The sequence below is a fragment of the Piliocolobus tephrosceles genome, chromosome 14 (assembly GCF_002776525.5).
Source record: "Piliocolobus tephrosceles isolate RC106 chromosome 14, ASM277652v3, whole genome shotgun sequence".
In the NCBI taxonomy this organism is placed as follows: domain Eukaryota; kingdom Metazoa; phylum Chordata; class Mammalia; order Primates; family Cercopithecidae; genus Piliocolobus; species Piliocolobus tephrosceles.
In genome coordinates, this window is record NC_045447.1 from 34,418,709 (window position 1) to 34,442,413 (window position 23,705).

The 23,705-nt window shown below is 36.7% G+C and overlaps 1 protein-coding gene and 1 pseudogene across 1 annotated transcript; both read left to right on the forward strand.

Moving 5' to 3' along the window:
* Nucleotides 1–10,248: 10,248 nt before the first annotated feature.
* On the forward strand, nt 10,249–11,197 carry LOC111535343 (olfactory receptor 13C9). The gene has a single exon (XM_023201692.2). The coding sequence runs from the start codon at nt 10,340–10,342 to the stop codon at nt 11,195–11,197; it is 858 nt and encodes a 285-aa protein (XP_023057460.2). The 5' UTR covers nt 10,249–10,339.
* Nucleotides 11,198–20,898: 9,701 nt separating this feature from the next.
* Nucleotides 20,899–21,833, forward strand: LOC113225156 (annotated as a pseudogene).
* The last annotated feature ends 1,872 nt before the right edge of the window (nt 21,834–23,705 follow it).

Consider the following 23,705-nt stretch of genomic DNA (forward strand, 5'->3'; position numbering starts at 1 on the left):
GCTGTAGGTCTGTTGGAGATTTCTTGAGGTCCACTCCAGACCCTGTTTGCCTGGGTATCAGCAGCAGAGGTTACAGAAGATAGAATATTGCTGAACAGTGAGTGTACCTGTCTGATTCTTACTTTGGAAGCTTCCTCTCAGGGGTGTACTCCACCTTGTGAGGTGTGGGGTGTCAGACTGCCCCTAGTGGGGGATGTCTCCCAGTTAGGCTACTCAGGGGTCAGGGACCCACTTGAGCAGGCAGTCTGTCCCTTCTCAGATCTCAACCTCCGTGTTGGGAGATCCACTGCTCTCTTCAAAGCTGTCAGACAGAGTCGTTTGCGTCTGCACAGGTTGCTGCTGCTTTTTTTTGTTGTTGTTATTTAGTTGTGCCCTGTCCCCAGAGGTGGAGTCTACAGAGACAGGCAGGTTTCCTTGAGCTGCTGTGAGCCCCACCCAGTTCGAGCTTCCCAGCGGCTTTGTTTACCTACTTAAGCCTCAGCAATGGTGGGCGCCCCTCCCCCAGCCTCGCTGCTGCCTTGCGGTTAGATCGCAGACTGCTGTGTTAGCAATGAGGGAGGCTCCGTGGGCATGGAACCCTCCCAGCCAGGTGTGGGATATATTCTCCTGGTGTGCCTGTTTGCTTAAAGCGCAGTATTGGGGTGGGAGTTACCCGATTTTCCAGGTGTTGTGTGTCTCAGTTCCCCTGGCTAGGAAAAGGGATTCCCTTCCCCCTTGCACTTCCCAGGTGAGGCGATGCCTCGCCCTGCTTCAGCTCTCGCTGGTCAGGCTGCAGCAGCTGACCAGCACCGATTGTCCGGCACTCCCTAGTGAGATGACCCCAGTACCTCAGTTGAAAATGCAGAAATCACCGGTGTTCTGTGTCGCTCGCGCTGGGAGTTGGAGACTGGAGCTGCTCCTATTCAGCCATCTTGCTCTGCCCACCCTAGTGTAACTTCTTTAAACATCAGTTGATAGATTCCAAATGTTTGATCATTGAAAAAGCACTGTGTTTTAATACTTCGTGCTAGAGACTCCTGGCACTTATTTTTTTTTCTCTAAGATGAAGTCTTATATTCTGTTTGGGTAAAGATATTGAAAATTTCAGACTATCAAGAGTCCCTAATAAATTATTTTTATAGGACTTGGAGGATTGGATAATTTTGTTATCATTTTTATACTTGTCTATTGTGATGAAGCGGAAATATAAAATCATCATAGTACATTTATTTAATGCAATATTTATAACTATTAAATAACATTTTTGACGAATTTGTATTAATATAAAAATACTTACGTTAATATAGTTAAAAGAAAAACCAAACAGTATTTAGCATTGTTTATAAAACCAAAACCTAAAGCAAGAAAACTTATTCAGAATAAAGACTGAAAAGAAACATCCAAAAGGCCAGGCACAGTGGCTCCCAGCTGTTGGGAACAGGCCCGCCAAAATGTGGCCATAAACTGGCCCCAAAAGTGGCCATGGACAAAATCTCTGCAGCAGTGTGACATGTTCATGATGGCCATGACACCCACGCTGGAATGTTATGGGTTTACTGGAATGAGGGTAAGGAACACCTGGCCCACCCAGGGTGGAAAACCGCTTAAAGGCATTCTTAAACCACAAACAATAGCATAAGTGATTTGTGCCTTAAGGACAAGCTCCTGCTGCAGATAACCAGCCAAACCTATCCCTTTATTTTGTCCCATCCCTTTATTTCCCACAAGGAATACTTTTAATCTATAATCTATAGAAACAATGCTTATCACTGGTTTGCTGTCAATAAATAATGTGGGTAAGTCTCTGAGGCTCTCAGCTCTGAAGGCTGTGAGACCCCTGATCTTCCAATCCACACCTCTATATTTCTGCGTGTGTATCTTTAATTCCTCTAGCGCCGCTGGGTTAGGGTCTCCCTGACTGAGCTGGTCTTGGCACTAGCACTTTGGGAGGCTGATGCGGGCAGATCATGAACTCAGGAGTTGAAGACCAGCCTGGCCAACATGGTGAATCCTGTCTCTACTAAAAATACAAAAATTAGCCAGGCGTGGTGGCGGGCACCTGTAATCCCAGCTACTCAGGAGGCTGAGGCAGGAGAATCACTTGAAACTGGAAGGCGGAGGTTGCAGTGAGCTGAGATTATACCACTGCACTCCAGCCTGGGCAACAGGAGTGAAAGTTGGTCTCAAAAAAAAAAAAAAAAGAAAAAAAAGAAAAAAGAAAAAAAAAGAAAAAAGGAATATCCAAAAATTTTATCTTGGTACCTTTTCTGAAATTTCTAAGTTTTTAAAATAAATATGAATACGTATGGATAAAAGAAAAATGTAACTCAAAAAAATGGAAGCAGGGGCATAATTATATAAGAAAGATGACTCAGTAAAAACTGTCAAATCTTAATTTAAATAGGCAATTTCTTTAGGTATCTGGAGATCACACATAAAGGCTGAGTTGCGCTGCATGCCCATTAGGATGTTTTTCACATCCAAAGTTATATCAGAAGAAATAACTGTACTTTTAAAATTTTTCTGATGGAGGAATACTTTAATGGACCCTTTAATTTTATATAAATGTGACCTATGTCCCAGGTTTAATGAAATACGTTAAGAAAACAGTAACTAACACTTTGCCAAATAAAGTAAGTGAACAGTCTCATTAGCTTGAAACTCTGTTCTGACATGACTGATTTGGAGGCTTTACTTAAGTAATGCTGGATATAGGATTTAGGGGTCCCTTGTAACTTGGCAAGAAAGAGGAGGGAAAAATGAGGAAAGAGCTTACCTTTTTATTTCTTAAAATAAAAAGTACATAGTTACGAAACAAAACACAGAAGTCCAAAACCATTTTCTTCTTAGGAGGGAAGCTGTATTAGTCTGTTTTCCTGCTGCTGATAAAGACATACGTGAGACTGTGAAGAAAAAGAGGTTTAATTGGACTTACAGTTCTGCATGGCTGAGGAGGCCTCCAAATCATGGTGGGAGTCAAAAGGCACTTCTTACATGGTGGCAGCAAGAGAAAACGAGGAAGAAGAAAAAAGAAACCTCTGATAAATCTATCAGATCTAATGCAACTTACTCACTATCATGAGAATAGCACTGGAAAGACTGGCCCCCATGATTCAATTACCTCCCCCACGTCACTCCCACAACACATGGGAATACTGGGAGATAGAATTCAAGCTGAGATTTGGGTGGGAACACAGCCAAATCATATAATTCTACTACTGGCCCCTCCAAATCTCATGTCCTCACATTTCAAAACCAATCATGCCTTCCCAACGGACCCTCAAAGTCTTAACTCATTCCAGCACTAATCCAAAAGTCCACAGTCCAAAATCTCATCTGAGACAAGTCAAGTCCCTTTCACTCATGAGCCTGTAAAATCAAAAGCAAGCTAGTTACTTGCTAGATACAATGAGGGTACAGACATTGGGTAAATGCAGCTGTTCCAAATTTGAGAAACTGGCCAAAACAAAGGGGTTACAGAGCCCATGCAAGTCCGAAATCCAGCAGGGCAGTTAAATCTTAAAGCTCCAAAATGATCTCCTTTGACTCCGGGTCTCACATCTAGGTCACGCTGATGAAAGAGGTGCATTCCCATAGTCTTGGGCAGCTCCCACCCTGTGGCTTTGCAGGGTACAGCCTCCTTCCCAGCTACTTTCACAGGCTGGTATTGAGTGTTTGTGGCTTTTCCAGGTGAATGGTGAAAGCTGTTGGTGGATCTACCATTCTGGGGTCTGGAGGACTGTGGCCCTCTTCTCACAGCTTCACTAGGCAGTGCCCCAGTAGGGACTCTGTGTGGGGGCTCCAACACCACTTTTCCCTTCTGCATTGCCCTAGCAGAGGTTCTCCATGAGTATCCCATCCCTGCAGCAAATTTCTGCCTGGGCATCCAGGTGTTTCCATACATCTTCTGAAATCTAGGTGGAGGTTTCCAACCCCCAATTCTTGACTTCTGTACACTTGCAGGCTCAACACCATGTGGAAGCTGCCAAGGCTTGGGGTTTACCCCTCTGAAGTCACAACCTGAGCTCTTCATTGGCCCTTTTTAGCCACATCTGGAGCAGCTGGGATGCAGGACACCAAGTCCCTAGGCTGCACCAAGCAGGGGGTCCCTGGGCCTGTGAAACCATTTTCTCCCAGGCCTCCAGCCTGTGATGGGAGGAACTGCAATGAAGACCTCTGACATGCCTTGGAGACAATTTCCCCATTGTCTTAGGGATTAACTTTCGCTCCTGGTTGCTTATGCAAATTTCTGTAGCAGGCTTGAATTTCTATTCAGAAAATGGGCTTTTCTTTTCTATCACATTGTCAGGTTGCAAATTTTCCAAACTTTTATGCTCTGCTTCCCTGATAAAACTGAATGCCTTAGTAGCACCCAAGTTACCTATTGAATACTTTGCTGCTTAGAAATTTCTTCTGCCAAATATCCTAAATCATCTTTCTCAAGTTCAAAGTTTCAAAAATCTCTAGGACAGGGGCAAATTGCCACCAGTCTCTTTGCTAAAACATGACAAGAGTCACCTTTGCTCCAGCTCCCAGCAACTTTTTGTCTCCATCTGAGACCACCTCGGCCTGAACCTTATTGTCCATATTGCTACCAACATTTTGGGTAAAGCCATTCAACAAGTCTGCAGGAAGTTCCAAACTTCCACACATTTTCCTGTCTTCTTCTGAGCCCTCCAAACTGTTCCACCCTCTGCCTGTTACCCAGTTCCAAAGTGGCTTCCACAATTTCGGGGATCTTTTCAGCAACCCCCTACTCTACTGGCACCAATTTACTGTATTACTCCATGTTCCTGCTGCTGATAAAGACATACCTGAGACTGGGAAGAAAAAGAGTTTTAATTGGACTTACAGTTCCACATGGCTGGGGAGGCCTCAGAATCATGGTGGGAGGCGAAAGGCATTTCTCACTTGGTGGCAGCAAGAGAAAACGAGGAAGAAGCAAAAGTGGAAACCCCTGATAAACCCGTCAGATCTCATGAGACCTATTCACTATTGCGAGAATAGCCAGGAAAGACCGGCTTCCGTGATTCAATTACCTCCCACTGGGTCCTTCCCACAACATGCAGGAATTCTAGGAGATACAATTCAAGTTGAGATTTGGGTGGGGACACAGCTAAACCGTATCAGAAGCTTAGCCATGTGGTGACAGATCTGAACTTAAGATGGCCAGGAAGCAATTCCTTGTGATCTGGGATGGTTTCTGCATTGCCTTCTCCCATTGTTAATTAGATAAGATTTTTATGCTAATAAATCTAGGGAATAGAGGTATATCTGTTTAGGTGAATTTTTTGGAAGTGCTTATAGTATGGAGTGAGATGAAGTTACAAATTAGCTTCTGGAGTTACAATAAAAAAGCTGAATAGCTTCTACATTTCTATTGTATGATTTAAACATTTCTGAATTTGTTGTGAATTTCAAAATGCAACCCACATTTACAATAACATCTAAATTCCAATTTCAGAGCAAAATACAATTATTTCTAGATTAGTTGTACATTAAAACTTGTTTTTTCTTTACTTATTAATTTAACAAAAACAAATGACATATCTGTAAAACCCTTATAATGAGGTCTAGAAATGTGTATTCTATTATTATTATTGTTAATAATCAAGACTTAATGTAGCCTGAGTTCTTTCTACTGTACTACATACAAGACAACATGATAGGATGAAAAAAGGTCTGGACCAAGTCATTAGAATATATCTGGAGAAAGGATCTCAGCAGTATATAGTAATAGATTGAAAATATGATAAGACGTGTCTTGAAGACTTCTGATTGGTTATGTAAATTACAATAATGGGTCTCATATAGTTAAGTCTTTAGGGCATTATTCTTGAAATTTCAAAAAGTTTTGAATATCTTTTGCCTGAAGCAATTTAAAGTTATGACTTAGAAATTTGCAGAAGCCCCAGAGAGCAAGAAATATTTAAATTGCCTCCCTGGGTCCAAGGAAGATTCTTTGGAGAATTTACTGGGTCTTCTCAACGGGACAGTGTTTCCACCAGGGCTTCAAGGGCAAATGAAATGTGCCATATTCACAAAATGAACTGCCCAATATTTTTCTTCTCCTCTTACTTTGGAACTAGCAGAACCAAATTACTCTCTCTTTGTAAATGTATCTGATGTAATGTATGCAGTTTTGAAACAATTTAGAAATAATACCTTTGTTATCAATGTTTTACAGATAATATACCCTGTGTCATTATGGCTTCCAAATAGTAATCTCTTCTTCAGAAATTCATCAGCTTCACAGAAAATTTTGTTGAACAGCCTAAAAATAGAAGATCAAGGCAAAACAATCTGCTGTGCATTGCAACCTAGGAAGTGAGCTGACCTTCCATTTAGAGGTAATTGCTGAAGCCATACTACTAACACAAATCTAAGGGGGCAGGCTGGGGGGTGGTTAGCCTTATGAAATGAACTGAAATAAGCCATGCCTTTTGAAAATGTGATATTTCTTATTAGAGAAAGTGTACAGGAAATCTAAAAAATCTAAGAGGATTGTCGCAGATATAGTTAGAAAATTGAAAAAAAGAAAAAATATTACTGAAAGACTACTTGCATATCCAAAGTAATCTGAGCATTCAAAACAGATGATGTTTAGGTGTATAGTTGTTTTCATGAACAGTCCTACTGCGGAATAGGTTTATAATTTCTAACTGGGAATAAAGATTTATTGATCAAAATATAGTTTTGTAGTTCTCACTTTATTACAAGCACACAGATATGTATCTAACAGTATCATCTCTCTTCTGCTGCTCAATAGGCTGCCAATCTGTACCCTTGATCCAGAATGCAAAGAAGTCTGTTACCACCAAAGTTCTGATTCTGTGGCCATTTAAATCACAGCACCAATTCGGTTTGATTTTATTCAGTTTAGCAAATGTTCATCCAATGCTAACCATAAGTAGACAATGTTCTAGCATAGTCCCTGTCCCAGAACCTCTAACTAGGCATACTATTTGAAACACAAATACTTTATTACTCGTTGTTGAATATATCTTTGAATTTGTGAAAAATATAAATGAAGAGGAGCAATGAGTCTTTAGTTAATAGGAAGAATTTTGACTTCTTATGCTTGCCTGAGTATTTTGGAGAAGTTTGAATATTTTTAATTTTTTTTGTTGCTGGTAATGCATTTGTATGGTGACTTTAGATGTAACATTTGTGAGATACACACACACATTTAGATTTTAGATGAATGAATTGAAATAGCCTCTATTTAAAAATGTCACCCTATACGTTCCTTGTTTTAAACTGCAATGGACTTTTGTTATAATGGTGTAACACTGTTCACTGCAAAGTGAGTGGACTTTGGTAAAATGTACATCCATCTCATATCATGGACGTGATTAAAAAATAGGTTGAGTTAGATGGAAGGAGACTTGATACCTGAGAAAGTGACTGATGAAATTCTGAAGATACTTGTGCAGCGGTTGATACTGGTGACAGAGATATAAAAGAATATTTGAGAGAAGAACAAGTCAGTAGAAGATAAAAAGAAACAAAAATAGTGCTTACTACATGCTACGTACTTTACATGCATTGCCTATTTATTCTCCTGAGAACCCCATTATAAGCCTATTAAGACCCCCATGTTATAGATGAAGATAGTGAGATTCAGAGAATTGATAAATTACCCATGGTCACAGCTAGTAACTCACCAAGATAGGACTTAAGCACTTGTCCTCTCTATTAGACAAAGTGGACTTGACACAATAATAGCTGCATTGTGGCAGTGGTTAGAAGAATGTTTCTTACCATGAAATTGCTTCTCAGTCACAATTTAACAGGGAATTGGAATTGAGGTGGCTTTATTTATAACATAGCATTTAAAAAGTGAATCTAGGATTTAGATAAAAAAGGATGTATTTCTAGGGTATAAAAGAATCTCAAAGTGTAAAAAGTGGAGTTGATGGAAATAAGGGGCAAAATAGGCTGAAAGGAGAAATACCCTTATAATGGCCAAAGGCGGATCTGGTTAGTTGGATGCTGGTTGAAATAGGTTCAAAGAACTCAATTTAGACCTTAAACTTGTGCCAAGCTTTGTGAATAAAGAAAAATGGCCTATGTGTTAAGTGCCTGGTTTGTTTTCAGAAATTACTTTTGTTTTGTGAACTAAGTGGAGCATTTTCATCAATGGACAATGATACTACTGGAAATTTGTTTGTGTAGAGGGGTGGTGCGGTTGGGAGAAATGACTGTTCCTGAGGAAAAATTAAGAGATAGCTTGAGACTTTCTGAGGCAAGGTTAAGCAAAATCCACCATTCCCAATTCCCAGGGAATGGCTATTTTCCAGTGGATTTTTTCCTGCACTATTACCCAAAGTGAGATGTGCTATCAGAACATGTCTCTTTAGTCACAGGCTTTCTTTGCATCATGTTCAGTGGGACTTAGGCAGCAACCAATTAAAATGGCAACTAAAAGATGTTGCCATTAGAGAATGAGAAGACAGACCAGCTCCTAGGAGATAATATATGCAAGTCGCATGATAAATAATTCATATCCAAAATATGTAAAGAACTCTCAACAAGAAAAAAAAACCTCAATTAAAAATGAGCAGTAGAACCAGCAGGGTGGTGCATGCCTGTAGTTCTGTGTTCTGGTTAAGTTGGTGGTTATAAGAATCTATAGTCCCAGCTACTCAGGAGGCTGAGGAGGGAGAACGGCTTGAGGCCAGGAGTTTGAGGATGGCCTGGGTAAAACAGTGAGACCCCCGTTTTGTTAACAAAAAAAGGGGGCAAAAGATATGAACAGATACTTTACTAAAGAATGGAAAAAATGTAGAAAGAGGTTCAACATCATTAGTCGTTTTACAAGGAAATGTAAAATAAAATTATAATTAAATATGAATATATATCTATTAGAATGAATAAATAATTACTGACAATATTAAATGATGAGATGGAAAGCAAGGGGAGCTCTCATACATTGTTGGTTGAAATGCAAAACTGGTACAGCCACTCTGGAAAACTGTTTGGCAGCTTCTTATATGTTTAAACATGCTTATTATCTCATTCCTGGATATTTCTTCTAAAAAAAAAAAGCTTTTGGTCATACAAAAATTGAGGCAGAAATATTTATAGTAGCTCTTTTCATAATTGCCAAAAACTGGAAACAATCCAAATGTCCTTCAAAAGATGCACAGATAGGCAAAATACAGTAATCTACTCAATAGAATACTATTTAGCAGTAACAATTTGAATGGATCTCAGAGGCTCTAAGTGAAAGAAGCCCAACTCCAGTGGCTCATATGATTCTATTTATATGACATTCTGGTAAAGGTAAAAGTATAGGGATAGAAAATATCAGTGGTTGCCAGGATGTATAGGTAGGTGGAAGAGGTGACTAGAAAACAATATCACAAAGAAGTGTTCTGGGGTAACAGAAGAGTTCTGTGTTCTGGTTATGGCCATGGTTATATGAATCTATACGTGTTTTAAAATTCATAGAACCACACACTGAGAGATAAAAAGTCAATTTATGGTATGACATCTAACTGTATGATAATTTTAAAAAACAACAAAAAAATTCCACCCCTAACCAAAGAAAAAGGTGTTTGCACTTTAACACTAGGATTTTGGATTATTGAGCTTTACGTGAATTGGTCATGTTCTCTAGATAATCAGGAACACAGTAATCACTGGTTGGGTTCATTTCTGATGATTCTACCTCCAGATTGACACACTTCTTTCAGTGTTGGAATATACATGGGTTATTTTTGAGTTCTTCTGACCTGGGAGTGAGGTTTTAAAGTAAATTACCAAATCTCTTATGCAATATACTCTGCATTGCTTTTATAATTCATTAAAAAACCTCAGGCAAGTATGGGCCACAAGCAGGTAGTCTTGGAGTCTAGGCTGTGCTACACATTAGTTATATGGTTTTAGGCTGAACTCTCTCTCACTTAAGGTTTTCTTATCTTTCAAATGATAATGTGGAGTTTAAAGGAAGCTACATGTGAAAAAAAACATCACAAAGTTCCTGGCCAAGAAAGAGTGATCAGTGTCACAAGCTTACCCTTCTTATTTCTCTACCTGCATTGTTAATTCTTTTCATTCCCTTTCCTTATATTCCTTCCTCGTCTTCCCTATTTTCTCTCTTTCTTCAATACTTTTATTGGGTTCATGCAAATTTTTATATTTGTATATTGGTATACTTGCATTTACCATGTAAATAAATTATATTAAAAATTTTTTTTTGACTTCTTACAGGTAAAAGAGAGACAATTAATGGGAATTAATTAATGGGAATTAATGGGAATGGGAAAACCAAACCATTCTGGTGGAATTTTTTCTGAAGGGACTTTCTGGACACCCAAGGCTTGAGTTACTCTTTTTTGTGCTAATATTCTTAATGTATGTGGTCATCCTTCTAGGCAATGGTACTCTCATTTTAATCAGCATCTTGGATCCTCACCTTCACACCCCTATGTACTTCTTTCTGGGGAACCTCTCCTTCTTGGACATCTGCTACACCACCACCTCTATTCCCTCCACCTTGGTGAGCTTGCTTTCAGAAAGAAAGACCATTTCCCTTTCTGGCTGTGCAGTGCAGATGTTCCTTGGCTTGGCCATGGGAACAACAGAGTGTGTGCTCCTGGGCATGATGTCCTTTGACCGCTATGTGGCTATCTGCAACCCTCTGAGATACCCCATCATCATGAGCAAGGATGCCTATGTACCCATGGCTGTTGGGTCCTGGTTTGCAGGCATTGTCAACTCTGCAGTACAAACTACATTTGTAGTACAATTGCTTTTCTGCAGGAATAATGTCATCAATCATTTCTCCTGTGAAATTCTAGCTGTCATGAAGATGGCCTGTGCTGACATTTCAGGCAATGAGTTCATCATGTTCGTGGCCACAATATTGTTCACATTGATGCCACTGCTCTTGATTATTATCTCTTACTCATTAATCATTTCCAGCATCCTTAAGATTCACTCCTCTGAGGGGAGAAGCAAAGCTTTCTCTACCTGCTCAGCCCATCTGACTGTGGTCATAATATTCTATGGGACCATCCTCTCCATGTACATGAAGCCCAAGTCTAAGGAGACATTTAATTCAGATGACTTGGATGCTACCAACAAAATTATATCCATGTTCTATGGGGTGATGACTCCCATGATGAATCCTTTAATTTACAGTCTTAGAAACAAGGATGTGAAGGAGGCAGTGAAACACCTACTGAACAGAAGGTTCTTTAGCAAGTGAGTGCAAAATATACTGGAATATGAACACACTTGATATTGTTGAAACTTCAGAATTATGTTAGAATTTTGGATAGTTTTACTGTTTTTCTGCATTTTCATATGTTATGTTAAAATAATGAGATACAGCATTTCAAAATTATTGCATGTCCACTCTGGAGAATTTGCAAGATACAGGGCAGTAGAATGAAGAAGAAAGAGGGGTTACCTATTACTCTAATAGTAGGAAATGGCCACTTTTCAACATTTTGAACAGTATCTTTCATATTATGTTTTTTTTTCTGCATTGGAATTGGATGCAATGTGCCTTTTTATGTTCACTCTTTTACATAACATTATTTCGTAGACAACATTTCATTGAATCTTTCAAAATAAATAAAGGCCTCTATTGTAGAAAAAGCGAAACAGAAAATACCCAACATACTGCACTCACATTTTCCAGTGGCAAGCCTTGTGTTATAGTTTCACATTAATCTTCAGATCCTGTTGACTCATTAAATACTATTTTCTTGTTCTGTATTTGATTTAATTTTTTTTTTTTTTTTTTTTTTTTTTTTTTTTTTTTTTTTTTTTTTTTGTGAAGCTGAGTATTTGGGACTCTCAAGATGGAGTAGATAAATAGAGTTTAAACGCAGGGCCTATGCAGTCAATCAGGATATCCTGCTTTATAGTCTTCTTTGCTTTAACTTATAAGTTGGCTTTCACATAAAGAACATTTTGCAAAATTAAAAATGGGTTTGAAAATCAGTCTACTGGTCCACATAATAATGTGGACTAGTTTTGGGTTGAATGGAATGTCAATGCCCATTTAGAAGATGCCATTTAGAATGCCCATTTAGAAGATGCCAGATTTCTTTGCTAACCCAAGGAAATTGCAACATTTTTCCAAGTCTTAGAAGAATGTCCAAGTTTTTAATTTTTAGTACGAATACTATTCATGTCTTGTCTCTGTTACTAACCAGGTTGATTTGAGGAAGAAGAGGATTTGGGAATGTCAGACACTATCTTGCTTTTCCTTGGTTTTTATGTCAACATTTTACTCTATGTGAAGAACATTTTAAATTTACAGCCCAAGATGAATGACAGAGTGTGCTCAGGAGTGAACCACATTCTAGGAAATCAGTTTGGCTGAATCAATTTTTATTAATGGACCAGTGAATGTAGATTATATTGGGCATGAACATGTTTTACACAGACAAATAAGAATTACCTGCTTGTGGAATCTTTTGGGTTTAGTCACTCATTTAATCTTCCCAAGTTCACTTGTTAATTTTAGTGGAAGGAATATTAAACAGTCACAAACTATATTTAAATATATCCATCATAGTTGTTTACAGATTAAATCTGATGGCAAGAGTTGAGATCGTCGATAATTAAATTTACATCCTGACAAAATAGGCTATGAGAATCTATTAGTTCCCATACACCAGTTCATTGGACTTTTTGCACCCACTAAGATTCCCGGTAGGAAGAAAACCCTGGAAGTCAGGCATTTTATGTTTGACCCACAGGCAGGTTGTCTTGAATACTCAAATTCTAATTTTGTTTTCCTTCACAACTTAAATCCAGCCACCCTCATTACTTCTCTGGGATGACTGAGGTAGCTCCATAGTCTTATATCAGATTTATACCTTTTTTAAATTATACTTTAAGTTCTAGGGTACAAGTTCTCAACGTGCAGGTTTGTCACATAGGTATACATGTGCCATGTTGGTTTGCTGTACCCATCAACTCATCATTTACATTAGGTATTTCTCCTAATGCTATCCCTCTCCCAACACCCCAGCCCCTGACAGGCCCTGGTGTGTGATATTCCCTGCCCTGTGTCCAGGTGTCCTCATTGTTCAATTCCTACCTATGAGTGAGAACATGCGGTGTTTGGTTTTCTGTCCTTGTGACAGTTTGCTGAGAATGATAGTTTCCAGCTTCATCCATGTCCCTGTAAAGGACATGAACTCATCCTTTTTTATGGCTGCATAGTATTCCGTGGTGTATGGGCCACATTTTTTTACAGCATTATATACTGCTTGAGGATATCTTTTCTTTTCTTGCCTTCTTTTACTTTCTCTTTCTGTCCCTGCCTTCCTTCCTTTATCCTTTTCCCATTCCTCCATCCTTCTCTTCTTTCTGTCCTTTCATTCTTTTATTTACAGTATGTATCACCATTAGAATAAATGAAAATATATCAATGTCAAAGAGTATACCAATAAACTCATCGTTACATGAAAATATCATAAATTGAAAATGCATTTAATATATCTAACTTGCCAAACATCACAGCTTAGCCTGGCCTACCTTAAATATGCTCAGAAGACTTACATTAGCCTATGGGTGAGCAGAATCATGTAACACAAAGTCTATTTTATATTAAAGTGTTGAATATGCTAAGTGATTTATTGAATACTGTGCTGAAAGTGCAAAATAGAATGGTTGTATGGGTTCTTGAAGTAGTTTTTACTGAATGCATATTATTTCACACCATCTATAAATATATGTTTATTCAGAGTCAGCTTTTACTGTAAACTAAATCCATAAGGTGAATGGACAATTTGTGTACAGAAAACATCAATTATACTTCCAAAATGATGAGAGAGATAGAGATAGAGATAGAGATAGAGATAGAGAGAGAGAGACTGAGAGAGAGAAAGAGAGAGAGAGGAGCTCCCTTCTGATTTTGTGTATGAAATAGAGCAATAGGCCTCCCATAATTAGGTCTTCAGGGCTTTATTTCTGAAGTTATGTAAGTTTTATACACCTTTCATCTTGCAGGCAATTTAAAGTTATGCACAGAGGTTTAGAAGAGTCCCTAAGAGCAGAATATTTAAATTGTTTCTTAAATCCTGAGGCAGATCTTTAGGAATTTGTGGGTCTCCACAATGGGATGGTATTTCAGCATGCACTTCAGAGGCAAATTCAATTTGCCCTATTCCTAAAATTTATTGCCAAATACTAATTTTCTTTCTATTTTTAAACTAGAGGAATCTGATGATACTTTTTCTGATCTAGAGGAATTTCATGACACTTTATCCTAGTAATCATGTCCATAACACCATGTTTCTGTAAACATCAACTAGTCAATCAATTTCTAGGATAAAATGATTACTCACCCTTTTTGCCTCTTTGGAGATTCAGCTACTAATGAGTGGCTATGAAGACTGGCTGCAAGTAGAAAACTAAGACGAAATTGTCTGTTGCTGTTGCAACCTATAGAGAGAGACAACCTCTGGTTTGGAGGTAAGTTATTGCAGAAACAAGAACAATGTTTCAACTGTAAGCCAGACTTGGACTGATCGGTTAAATCAGTTTGAAAATGAGATGTTTTTTTTCCTCATTTGAGAGTGACTTTGAATACTGGAAATGCAATTTAAGTATCTATTCACTGGAATGTAGTAGAAACAAAATAAAAGCCGTGAGACCAAAAGAGCAGTTCTGCATGCAAAGGCAATTGAATAAAAACTGAATTTGCCCAGCCCTTATGAATTACTTTTTGTCAGTGTGCAGTTTTTTATGACATTACAAAGTACTTGGACACTGTGTCATCTACTTTAGCTAATTAAAGCTCATTACACAGTAAATAGCAGATTGTGTGTTCGTTAGTATAGAATTCATATTAAACAAATCCTTGACTGTGGTTCCCTAGTGGTAACTCAGGTCCATTTGATTCAGTTACCTGTGAACAAGTTGGACTGTGTGCTACATACTGTGCCGGGGACCCTTTATACAACAATATCATGTGAGGAGAACATTGTGACAAATTTGGAAAACTAAAAAAAAGCTAAATAATCTCCTGGGATCTGAAACATATAATTTGCCAAAGGAATGCACAGTCAGAAAGAGACCATCTTAGGGAATATCCTTATGTGCTTGCATTAGCTTTGGTGACTATTTTGAATATTTGCTTTTCTGTCATTAGGTCATAGTAACTTTCCTTTTCCTCTTTTATGTTAATAGGCTTGCTCAAGATGTTAAAATAGTTTCAGTCAAGAAAAACTCAGCCATGTTAAGTTTTCAAACTAGAAACACAGTGGCACCTTATTAAAATCCTATCTTTTATACTTAATGTAAATGATGAGTTAAGGGGTGCAGCACACCAACATGGCACATGTACACATATGTAACAAACCTGTACATTGTGTACATGTACCCTAGAACTTAAAGTATAATAATAATAATAATAAAGGCTTCAAAAACAAAAGACAAGGTTTTACATCCAATAAAACCGTCAAGTATAAGAGGATACAATAAACTTATCAACATGAAAAAAACCCTTTTTTATGAAATAGATTGACTTCAATAAAAGGTAATTTTATAAATTTTATAAATGGATAATTTTTCTTTTCTGCCACCTAATTCACTGGCATCCAAAGGGTTGGAGTGACTGTGATAAAATATATCAGAATTTTTTAAAAATGAAAATAATACCATTCATTAGAACATTGTGTGCAATCTGACTAAGTAAGCTACATATCCCTGACCTGATGGAAGGATGATAATGACTAGTTCAGGGATATAAAAGAACTCTTAACAGAATGAAAAGTCATAAAAGACAAGCATGAAGGAAACCACTAACAATAGGAACCATTCCTGTGCTAAGTGAGTTACACACATCATTTCATTTAATCTTATGCACAAGTACATGGTATAGATGTTGTCCATATCTTCATTCTACTGATGACGACGGTGATCAGAGACATGTCCAGGTCACCTAGTTAATAAGGGGCAGAGATGGCATTTGAACCAAGCCTCCTCCAAAGTCTGTGAGCGTGACAATATTATGAAATATGCTTGATAGTGTATCTTGTAGCACAGAGGTAGCTCATAAACAATGATATTTGCAGAGAGCAGATTTTTACAGGTGTGCATATAATCTCTATTATTCAAAGAACTCCACATTGCAGTATGCTCTTCGGGGTCTCAAGTAGTTAATATCTTAGTCAAGAAAATCTGAAAAATTCTAGAAAATGTAAATTTTATAAAAAGTTACAGAATGATAGGAGGAATTAGAATAGGGAAATCAGGTTGGGTTTGAAGTGATCCCGAGGAGAGTAATTATGTCTTGAAATTGAGAAGATGGACCTGAGATTCAGAGCAAAGTACCTCATAAGGTTAGGTGGAGGAAGGATTCTGAAGATAAAAGGCTCCTTGAACCTGAAAACGGAAAAGAATAATAGCCAAAATTTACTGAGCCATAATTTTATTCCAGGAACTTTCTTAGATCATAAAAACATTAAAATGTTTAGTGGAAAAAAAGTGACATGGAATTGGATGTTAGACCCTAAGCCAGGTCAAAGAATAGCCTAGAGCTTGTTGGTAGGAAATGAGACAGACATAGTACTGCAAGCACTATTGATACTAAATAAATTATCTGAAGTATTGGGAATGTGACTATAAAGTACCTGTTCATCCTCAGCAATTGCCATTTAGTGTGTGATATTGAACAAGTTAGAACAATTTTCAAACATATGTGGTTATGTCGTACAGTAATGGATGTCATTAATGTAGTGTGCTATTGGAAAGATGAAAGGAGAAAGGCTAGGAATCCACAAACAAGAACTCTTTAGCTTAAATATTATTTTATTAATAGGAAATACATTCACAAGGTTCAAAATTTTAAAAATGTACTAAAGGATATACTGTTAACACTCCCACCCCAATTAATAAGCTATATATTCCCTTTTGTGGGGATAACAAGCTATTGTTTATTTTTCTAGAGATACTCTATGTGTGAGCAAAAATATGTGCATGTATATATACACGAACACATATACATATATAATCTTTTTTACACAAATGATAGTGTGCCATATACACTGTTTGACGATTACTTTTCCATTTAATGTTTCTTGAAGATCTTTCCCCATCAGTACACAAAACATCCTTACTGCTTTTGACAGCAGTATAGTGTTGCATTTTTTCTATGTTTTCTTCTTGTGGAAATTTAAATTGTTTGCTACATCTGCTGTTACAAATACTACTTTAATGAATCCACTTGTACTAAAATCACTTTGACATGTGCCAGTATATCTGTATGATAATTACTGAGAAGTAAGTCTGTGGTCAAATGTTATATGTATGTATTAGTTATTTTGATAAATATTGCCACAGAGTGGGAGGTATTAGGGAATTTCTGCTTGAAAGTTCCCTGGGATTTTGGTCACTGGTTTCTTAAATATTCTTTTCAGCTAATAAAATATCAAATAGGATAAAGATATGTCAATTAATGATAACAGGCATAATTTGTGTGTATACTGTATATATAATAATTCATATATTTATGTTATATATAACATATTTTCTATATATAAAATATATAACTATGTGTTGCATTTTGTATATAACTATCTTTATTATTTCCTTAAGCTACATCCCAGACACAGAATGTGTAGGTCAAAATTCACAAACTTGCCTGCGAGATAAAAGGAAGACATTTGATAATCTATAGGGATTGATCTGAGTATATATTACTCACATTCTCATCTGAGGAAAATTTCTGCAAATATACTATAATCAAACACAAAACAATAAATACAATCCTCAAGGATCAATGATGATCAATGAATAGATGTATAGACATGTAGACACATGGACTATCCAAGCTTGTATAATCTAAAGCCTGAAAAAGAACCCTCAAAAAGGCAGATTGTAAGGACTTTGTAAGTATTCTACCAGTAAAACCTAGGAATAAGGAGATTACGATAAAAGTGGGGGAGTAAAAGTATTCTGAGTTTTGGCTTCATTTCCATTTCAGTGATAATTAAGGTGATTAGAGCACACCCTACTGGAGAAAACAGTTTATGGCCTTAGAAGTTAAATTACGAGACGAGAGAAAAAGAAGGCAATCACTTACTGAATGAAAAAAATGAGCAGTGTTCAAGTTAATGAAAACAAATAGTGAATGACAACTTCATCAATTAGCGAAAATAAAAAAGTGGGAAAAAGAGAATGCAATAATTCAAATAATAAAAATAAAGCATGATGGAAAGAATAAGATGTAGTACATTAATAATTAAGTTAAAGTACATAGAATAGCCTGAATATTCTCATAAATGACTCCAACATTTAAAAAGTAGTTAAAACGTACTCAGATATTTGTTATTTAAAAGTAGTATACTTTAAATAAAGTAAAAAAGAGAAGTTAAAAATAAGAAGTTGTACAAAGAGATAGTAGACAAAAGCAAACTAAAAGAAAGCGGGAGTGTAATATCAATACCATAAAAGTAGAATTAAACTTTAAAGTGTCAAATAGATTAAAGATACGTCATTTACAATAAGTTATAATTAATTTATGAAGATACATTAAGCATAAATCTATCTACACTAAACAACATAGAAACTAAGCCTATATAACAAAAGGATCCTAGGTATACAAGAATTTGATAACAATATTTACATAGAATTCATTAAATCTAGGTGGCAGAAAATAGGTTATTTCAAATATTTTAATAATGTAGTTAATAAATTTTACATGTATACATGTTTTGTCCATGTATTTAAAACTATATATCTTCCCAAAGAGAAATCACATTTTTTTGTTAACATTTACAACATATATCATGTAATTGGCTGCACAAAAGTTCATAACTAGAGAATTATAGGTCAGGTTTTCTATTAAAATAAAATGGGCCCAGGCGTGGTAGCTCATGCCTCTGACCCCAGCACTTTGAGAGGCTGAGGTGGGCGGATCACTTGAATTCAGGAGTGCAAGTCCAGCAAGGGCAACATGGAGAAACCCTGTCTCTACCAAAAACACAAAAATTAGCCAGGCATGGTGGTGCATGCTTGTAGTCCCAGCTACTCAGAAGGCTGAGACAGGAGAATCACTTGAACCAGGGAGGTAGAGGCTACAGTGAGTCAAGGTGGTGCCACTGCACCCTAGACTGAATGACAGAGTGAGACTTTGTCTCAGAAAAAAATAAAAATAAATAAATAAATAAATAAATAAATAAATAAATAAATAAATAAAATAAAAAGGGAAATCAATAATAAAGATAGAATGAAAATACCTAATCACTAAATAATGAAGAAAGATGCTTGGATTTAAGAGGAACTAAACAGAAAAATGAAAATAATTATCTAGAAGCCAGTAAAAAAATTCTCATAAAATACTAAGTCTATAATAAAACAAAAAGTGCTCTAAGTGCCTTCATTAGAGCAAGAAATAGAGGAGTAAGGAGGAGGAAAGAAGAATTTTTCTTATTTCAAGAAATTAGAAAAATAGTATTAGAACATAGAAAATAGAAATTAGAAATCAGAAAATTAGAAAAATACATCCAAATAAACAAGAAACTTATGAAGACAGAAACTTAATGAAATGCAAAATGTCAAGAGGATAAATCTATCCTAAAGCTGTTTTTTTTTTTTTTTTTTTTTTTTTAAGACCTGTAATATAGGAAAACCCCTTGGGAGTCGAATAAAGGAAAAAAAGAAAGTCAAACAGGCGTCATAATGAAAATGAGAACTTTTCATGTGAGGAGGAGGCAAGAATTATAAAGATCAAATGCAACTCTGTGACAAAGCATTTGTTACAGAAATGAGTACTTGTCTAGCAAAATATAAAGTATCAAAATCAACTGCTATCAAATTACCATATTGAAATCTTCTTTCTGAACAATCACAGTTTTTATCTGATATTTCTTTTGAAATATTAGTACTGTTAATTAGATTGCAAGGTATTCTAGTCCGTGAGCCAAATTCTCTTTGCAAAATGAGTATTTGAGCTCGAATTCTGAAGCCATACTGCTTGGGTTTAAGTCCTGGCTCTTTCATTTATTTGGCTGTATGAAATTGACCTTAAGAAAATTACTTAACTTTTCTGTGCCTTATTTTCTGCTGTACACAATAGGCTTGGTGATACTAATAGTAACAGTAATTACCTCATAGGCTTGCTATTGGGACTCCATTATGTAATGAACAAAGAAAACAATTAATAGAGGATTGGCACAGAGTAAGAAATGTAGCAATTATTTTGCCTTTGATTTTGTCCATTCATTCAACAAATGTTTTTCAACATTTGCCTTAGTGTCTGTTCTATTCTACCTACAGAGGCTGTGGAAGTAAGCAAGAATCAGTACCAGCCCTAATGAAGTTTACATTTTACTGGGAAAGAGAGACAGTATACGTGACATAGTATAATTTCAAGGAGTGATAAGAGCATTGATCTATTGTGTGGTGATTTATAGCCAATAAAAATAGTTTAGTGTTCAGTTATACATAATACAATGCTCATTTCTATTATAACCTTCAGCTTACATATGTGATGACAAATATGACAAAAAGTTCAGGCTTCAACAAAAAGATTTAGGTTTGAATCTCAGCTCTGCTATATGCTATTTACCTTTGATCAAGTTTACTTACATACCCACTTTGATTTATTCATCTGTAAAATATGGATACTAATACCTCTCTCCTAGAACTGTGATGAGATTAAATGAATTAAATGGCTGTAGCATGAAACATGTTTTATCTTCCCTTCCCTCTCTCCATTCACTCATTCATTCATTCCCTTCCCTCTTTCCATTCATAATTCCCTCTTTTCTGTCCACTTTTCTTTATGCTCTCTCTTCTTTGTTTGGTCTTTTCCTTTTTTATTTTTCTTTTTCCTTGGGAATTATGGTACATATTCATTGATACATGCTTGAAAGTAATCAGAGTAAGATAAATATTTGTCTTAACATGCTCTGTCTTACGGGTTAAAGAGAGAGTAAAATGGAATGGGAAAACCACACTGTTCTGGTGGAATTTTTTCTGAAGGGACTTTCTGGTTACCCAAGGCTTGAGCTACTCTTGTTTGTGCTAATCTTCATAAGGCATGTGGTCATCTTCTGGGAAATGGTACTCTCATTTTAATCAACATCTTGGACCCTCACCTTCACACCCCTATGTACTTCTTTCTGGGGAACCTCTCCTTCTTAGACATCTGCTACACCACCACCTCTATTCCCTCCACCTTGGTGAGCTTACTTTCAGAAAGAAAGACCATTTCCCTTTTTGGCTGTGCAGTGCAGATGTTCCTTGGCTTGGCCATGGGAACAACAGAGTGTGTGCTCCTGTACATGACGGCCTTTGACCGCTATGTGGCTATCTGCAACCCTCTGAGATATCCCATCATCATGAGCAAGGATACCTATGTGTCCATGGCAGCTGGGTCCTGGATCATAGGAGCTGTGAATTCTGCAGTACAAACAGTATTTGTGGTACAGTTGCCTTTCTGCAGGAATAACATCATCAATCATTTCACGTGTGAAATTCTGGCTGTCATGAAATTGGCCTGTGCTGACATCTCAGGCAATGAGTTCATCATGCTTATGGCCACAACACTGTTCATACGGACACCTTTGTTATTAATCATTGTCTCTTACGCGTTAATCGTTGTATCTTCCAAATTAGCTTTCTGAGGGAACAAGCAAAGCTTTCTCTACCTGCTCAGCCCATCTGACTGTGGTCATAATATTCTATGGGACCATCCTCTTCATGTACCTGAAGCCCAAGTCTAAAAAGACACTTAATTCAGACAACTTGGAAGCTATCCATGTTCTGGGGGGTAATGACTCCCATGTTGAATCCTTTCATCTAGTCTTAGAAACAAGGATGTGAAGGAGGCAGTGAAACACCTACTGAACAGAAGGTTCTTTAGCAAGTGAGTGCAAAATGTACTGGAGTGTGAACACACTTGATATTGTTGAAACTTCAGAATTATGTTAGAATTTTGGATAGTTTTACTGTTTTTCTGCATTTTCATATGTTATGTTAAAATAATGAGATACAGCATTTCAAAATTATTGCATGTCCACTCTGGAGAATTTGCAAGATACAGGGCAGTAGAATGAAGAAGAAAGAGGGGTTACCTATTACTCTAATAGTGGGAAATGGCCCCTTTTCAACATTTTGAACAGTATCTTTCATAGTATGGATTTTTTTTAATGCATTGGAATTGGTTGTGATGTGCCTTTTTATGTTCACTTTTTTACATAACATTATTTCATAGGCAACATTTAATTGAATCTTTCAAAATAAATAAGGCCATCTGTTGAGAAAAAGCAAAATGGAAAAAACCCCAACATACTGCACTCACATTTTCCAGTGACAAGCCTTGTGTTATAGTTTCACATTAATCTCCAGATCCTGTTAAGTCATTAAATACTATTTTCTTTTTCTGTATTACATTTTTTTCATGTGTGAAGCTGAGTATTTGGGACTATCAAGGGAGTAGATAGAGTTTAAAAGCAGGGCCTATGCAATCAATCAGGATATCCTGCTTTATGGTCTTTCTTTGCTTTAACTTATATGTTGGCTTTTGCATAAAGAACATTTTGTAAAATTAAAAATGGGTTTGAAAATCAGTCTACTGGTCCAGATAATAATGTGGACTAGTTTTGGGTTGAACGGAGTGTCCTATCAATGCCCATTTAGAAGATGCCAGATTTCTTTGCTATCCCGAGGGAATTCCAACATTTTTCCAAGTCTTAGAAGAATGTCCAAGCTCTTGATTTTTAGTATGAATACTGTTCAAGTCTTGTCTCTGTTACTAACCAGGTTGATTTGAGGAAGAAGAGGATTGGGGAATCTCAGACATTATATTGCTTTTCCTTGGTTTTTATGTCAACATTTTACTCTATGTGAAGAACATTTTAAATTTACAGCCCAAGATGAATGACAGAGTGTGCTCAGGAATGAACCACATTCTAGGAAATCAGTTTGGCTGAATCAATTTTTATTAATGGACCAGTGAATGTAGATTATATTGGGCATGAACATGTTTTACACAGACAAATAAGAATTACCTGCTTGTGGAATCTTTTGGGTTTAGTCACTCATTTAATCTTCCCAAGTTCACTTGTTAATTTTAGTGGATGGAATATTAAACAGTCACAAACTATATTTAAATATATCCATCATAGCTGTTTACAGATTAAATCTGATGGCAAGAGTTGAGATCGTCGATAATTAAATTTACATCCTGACAAAATAGGCTATGAGAATCTATTAGTTCCCATACACCAGTTCGTTGGACTTTTTGCACCCACTGGGAATTCCAGGTAGGTAGAAAGCCCTGGAAATCAGGCATTTTATGTTTGACCGACAGGCAGGCTGTCTTGAATCCTCAAGTTCTAATATTGTTTTCCTTCAGAGCTTAAATCCAGCCAGTTTCATAAATTGTCTGGGGTGAGTGAGGTAGCTCCATAGTCTTATATCAGATTTATAAATTTTTGATAGAAAATTAGTTAAAGCAAGAAGAAATTTTAAAACATACATTTCTCCTCACAGCAGAATATTAGGAGAGTTTTTCTCTCACAGGGTTGTAGAATCAAGGTCTGAAGAAAATAAAGGCATGTTACCTGTCTTGATATATTTATGTGTTCAAATTTGCTGGGCAAAATACACTATCATTATAACACTGACATAATGCTTTATTTTAATACTTGGGTCTCTGGAGGAGTTTTCACTCAGAAAATTTATTTTAAAAGCTTAAGGAGGATGATTTTGTTGTTAGCAACTTGTTTTCTCTAATTTGG

Coding starts and splice junctions, on each gene's coding strand:
- LOC111535343 (XM_023201692.2), top strand. CDS start 10,340: ATGTATGTGGTCATCCTTCTAGGCAATGGTACTCTCATTTTAATCAGC.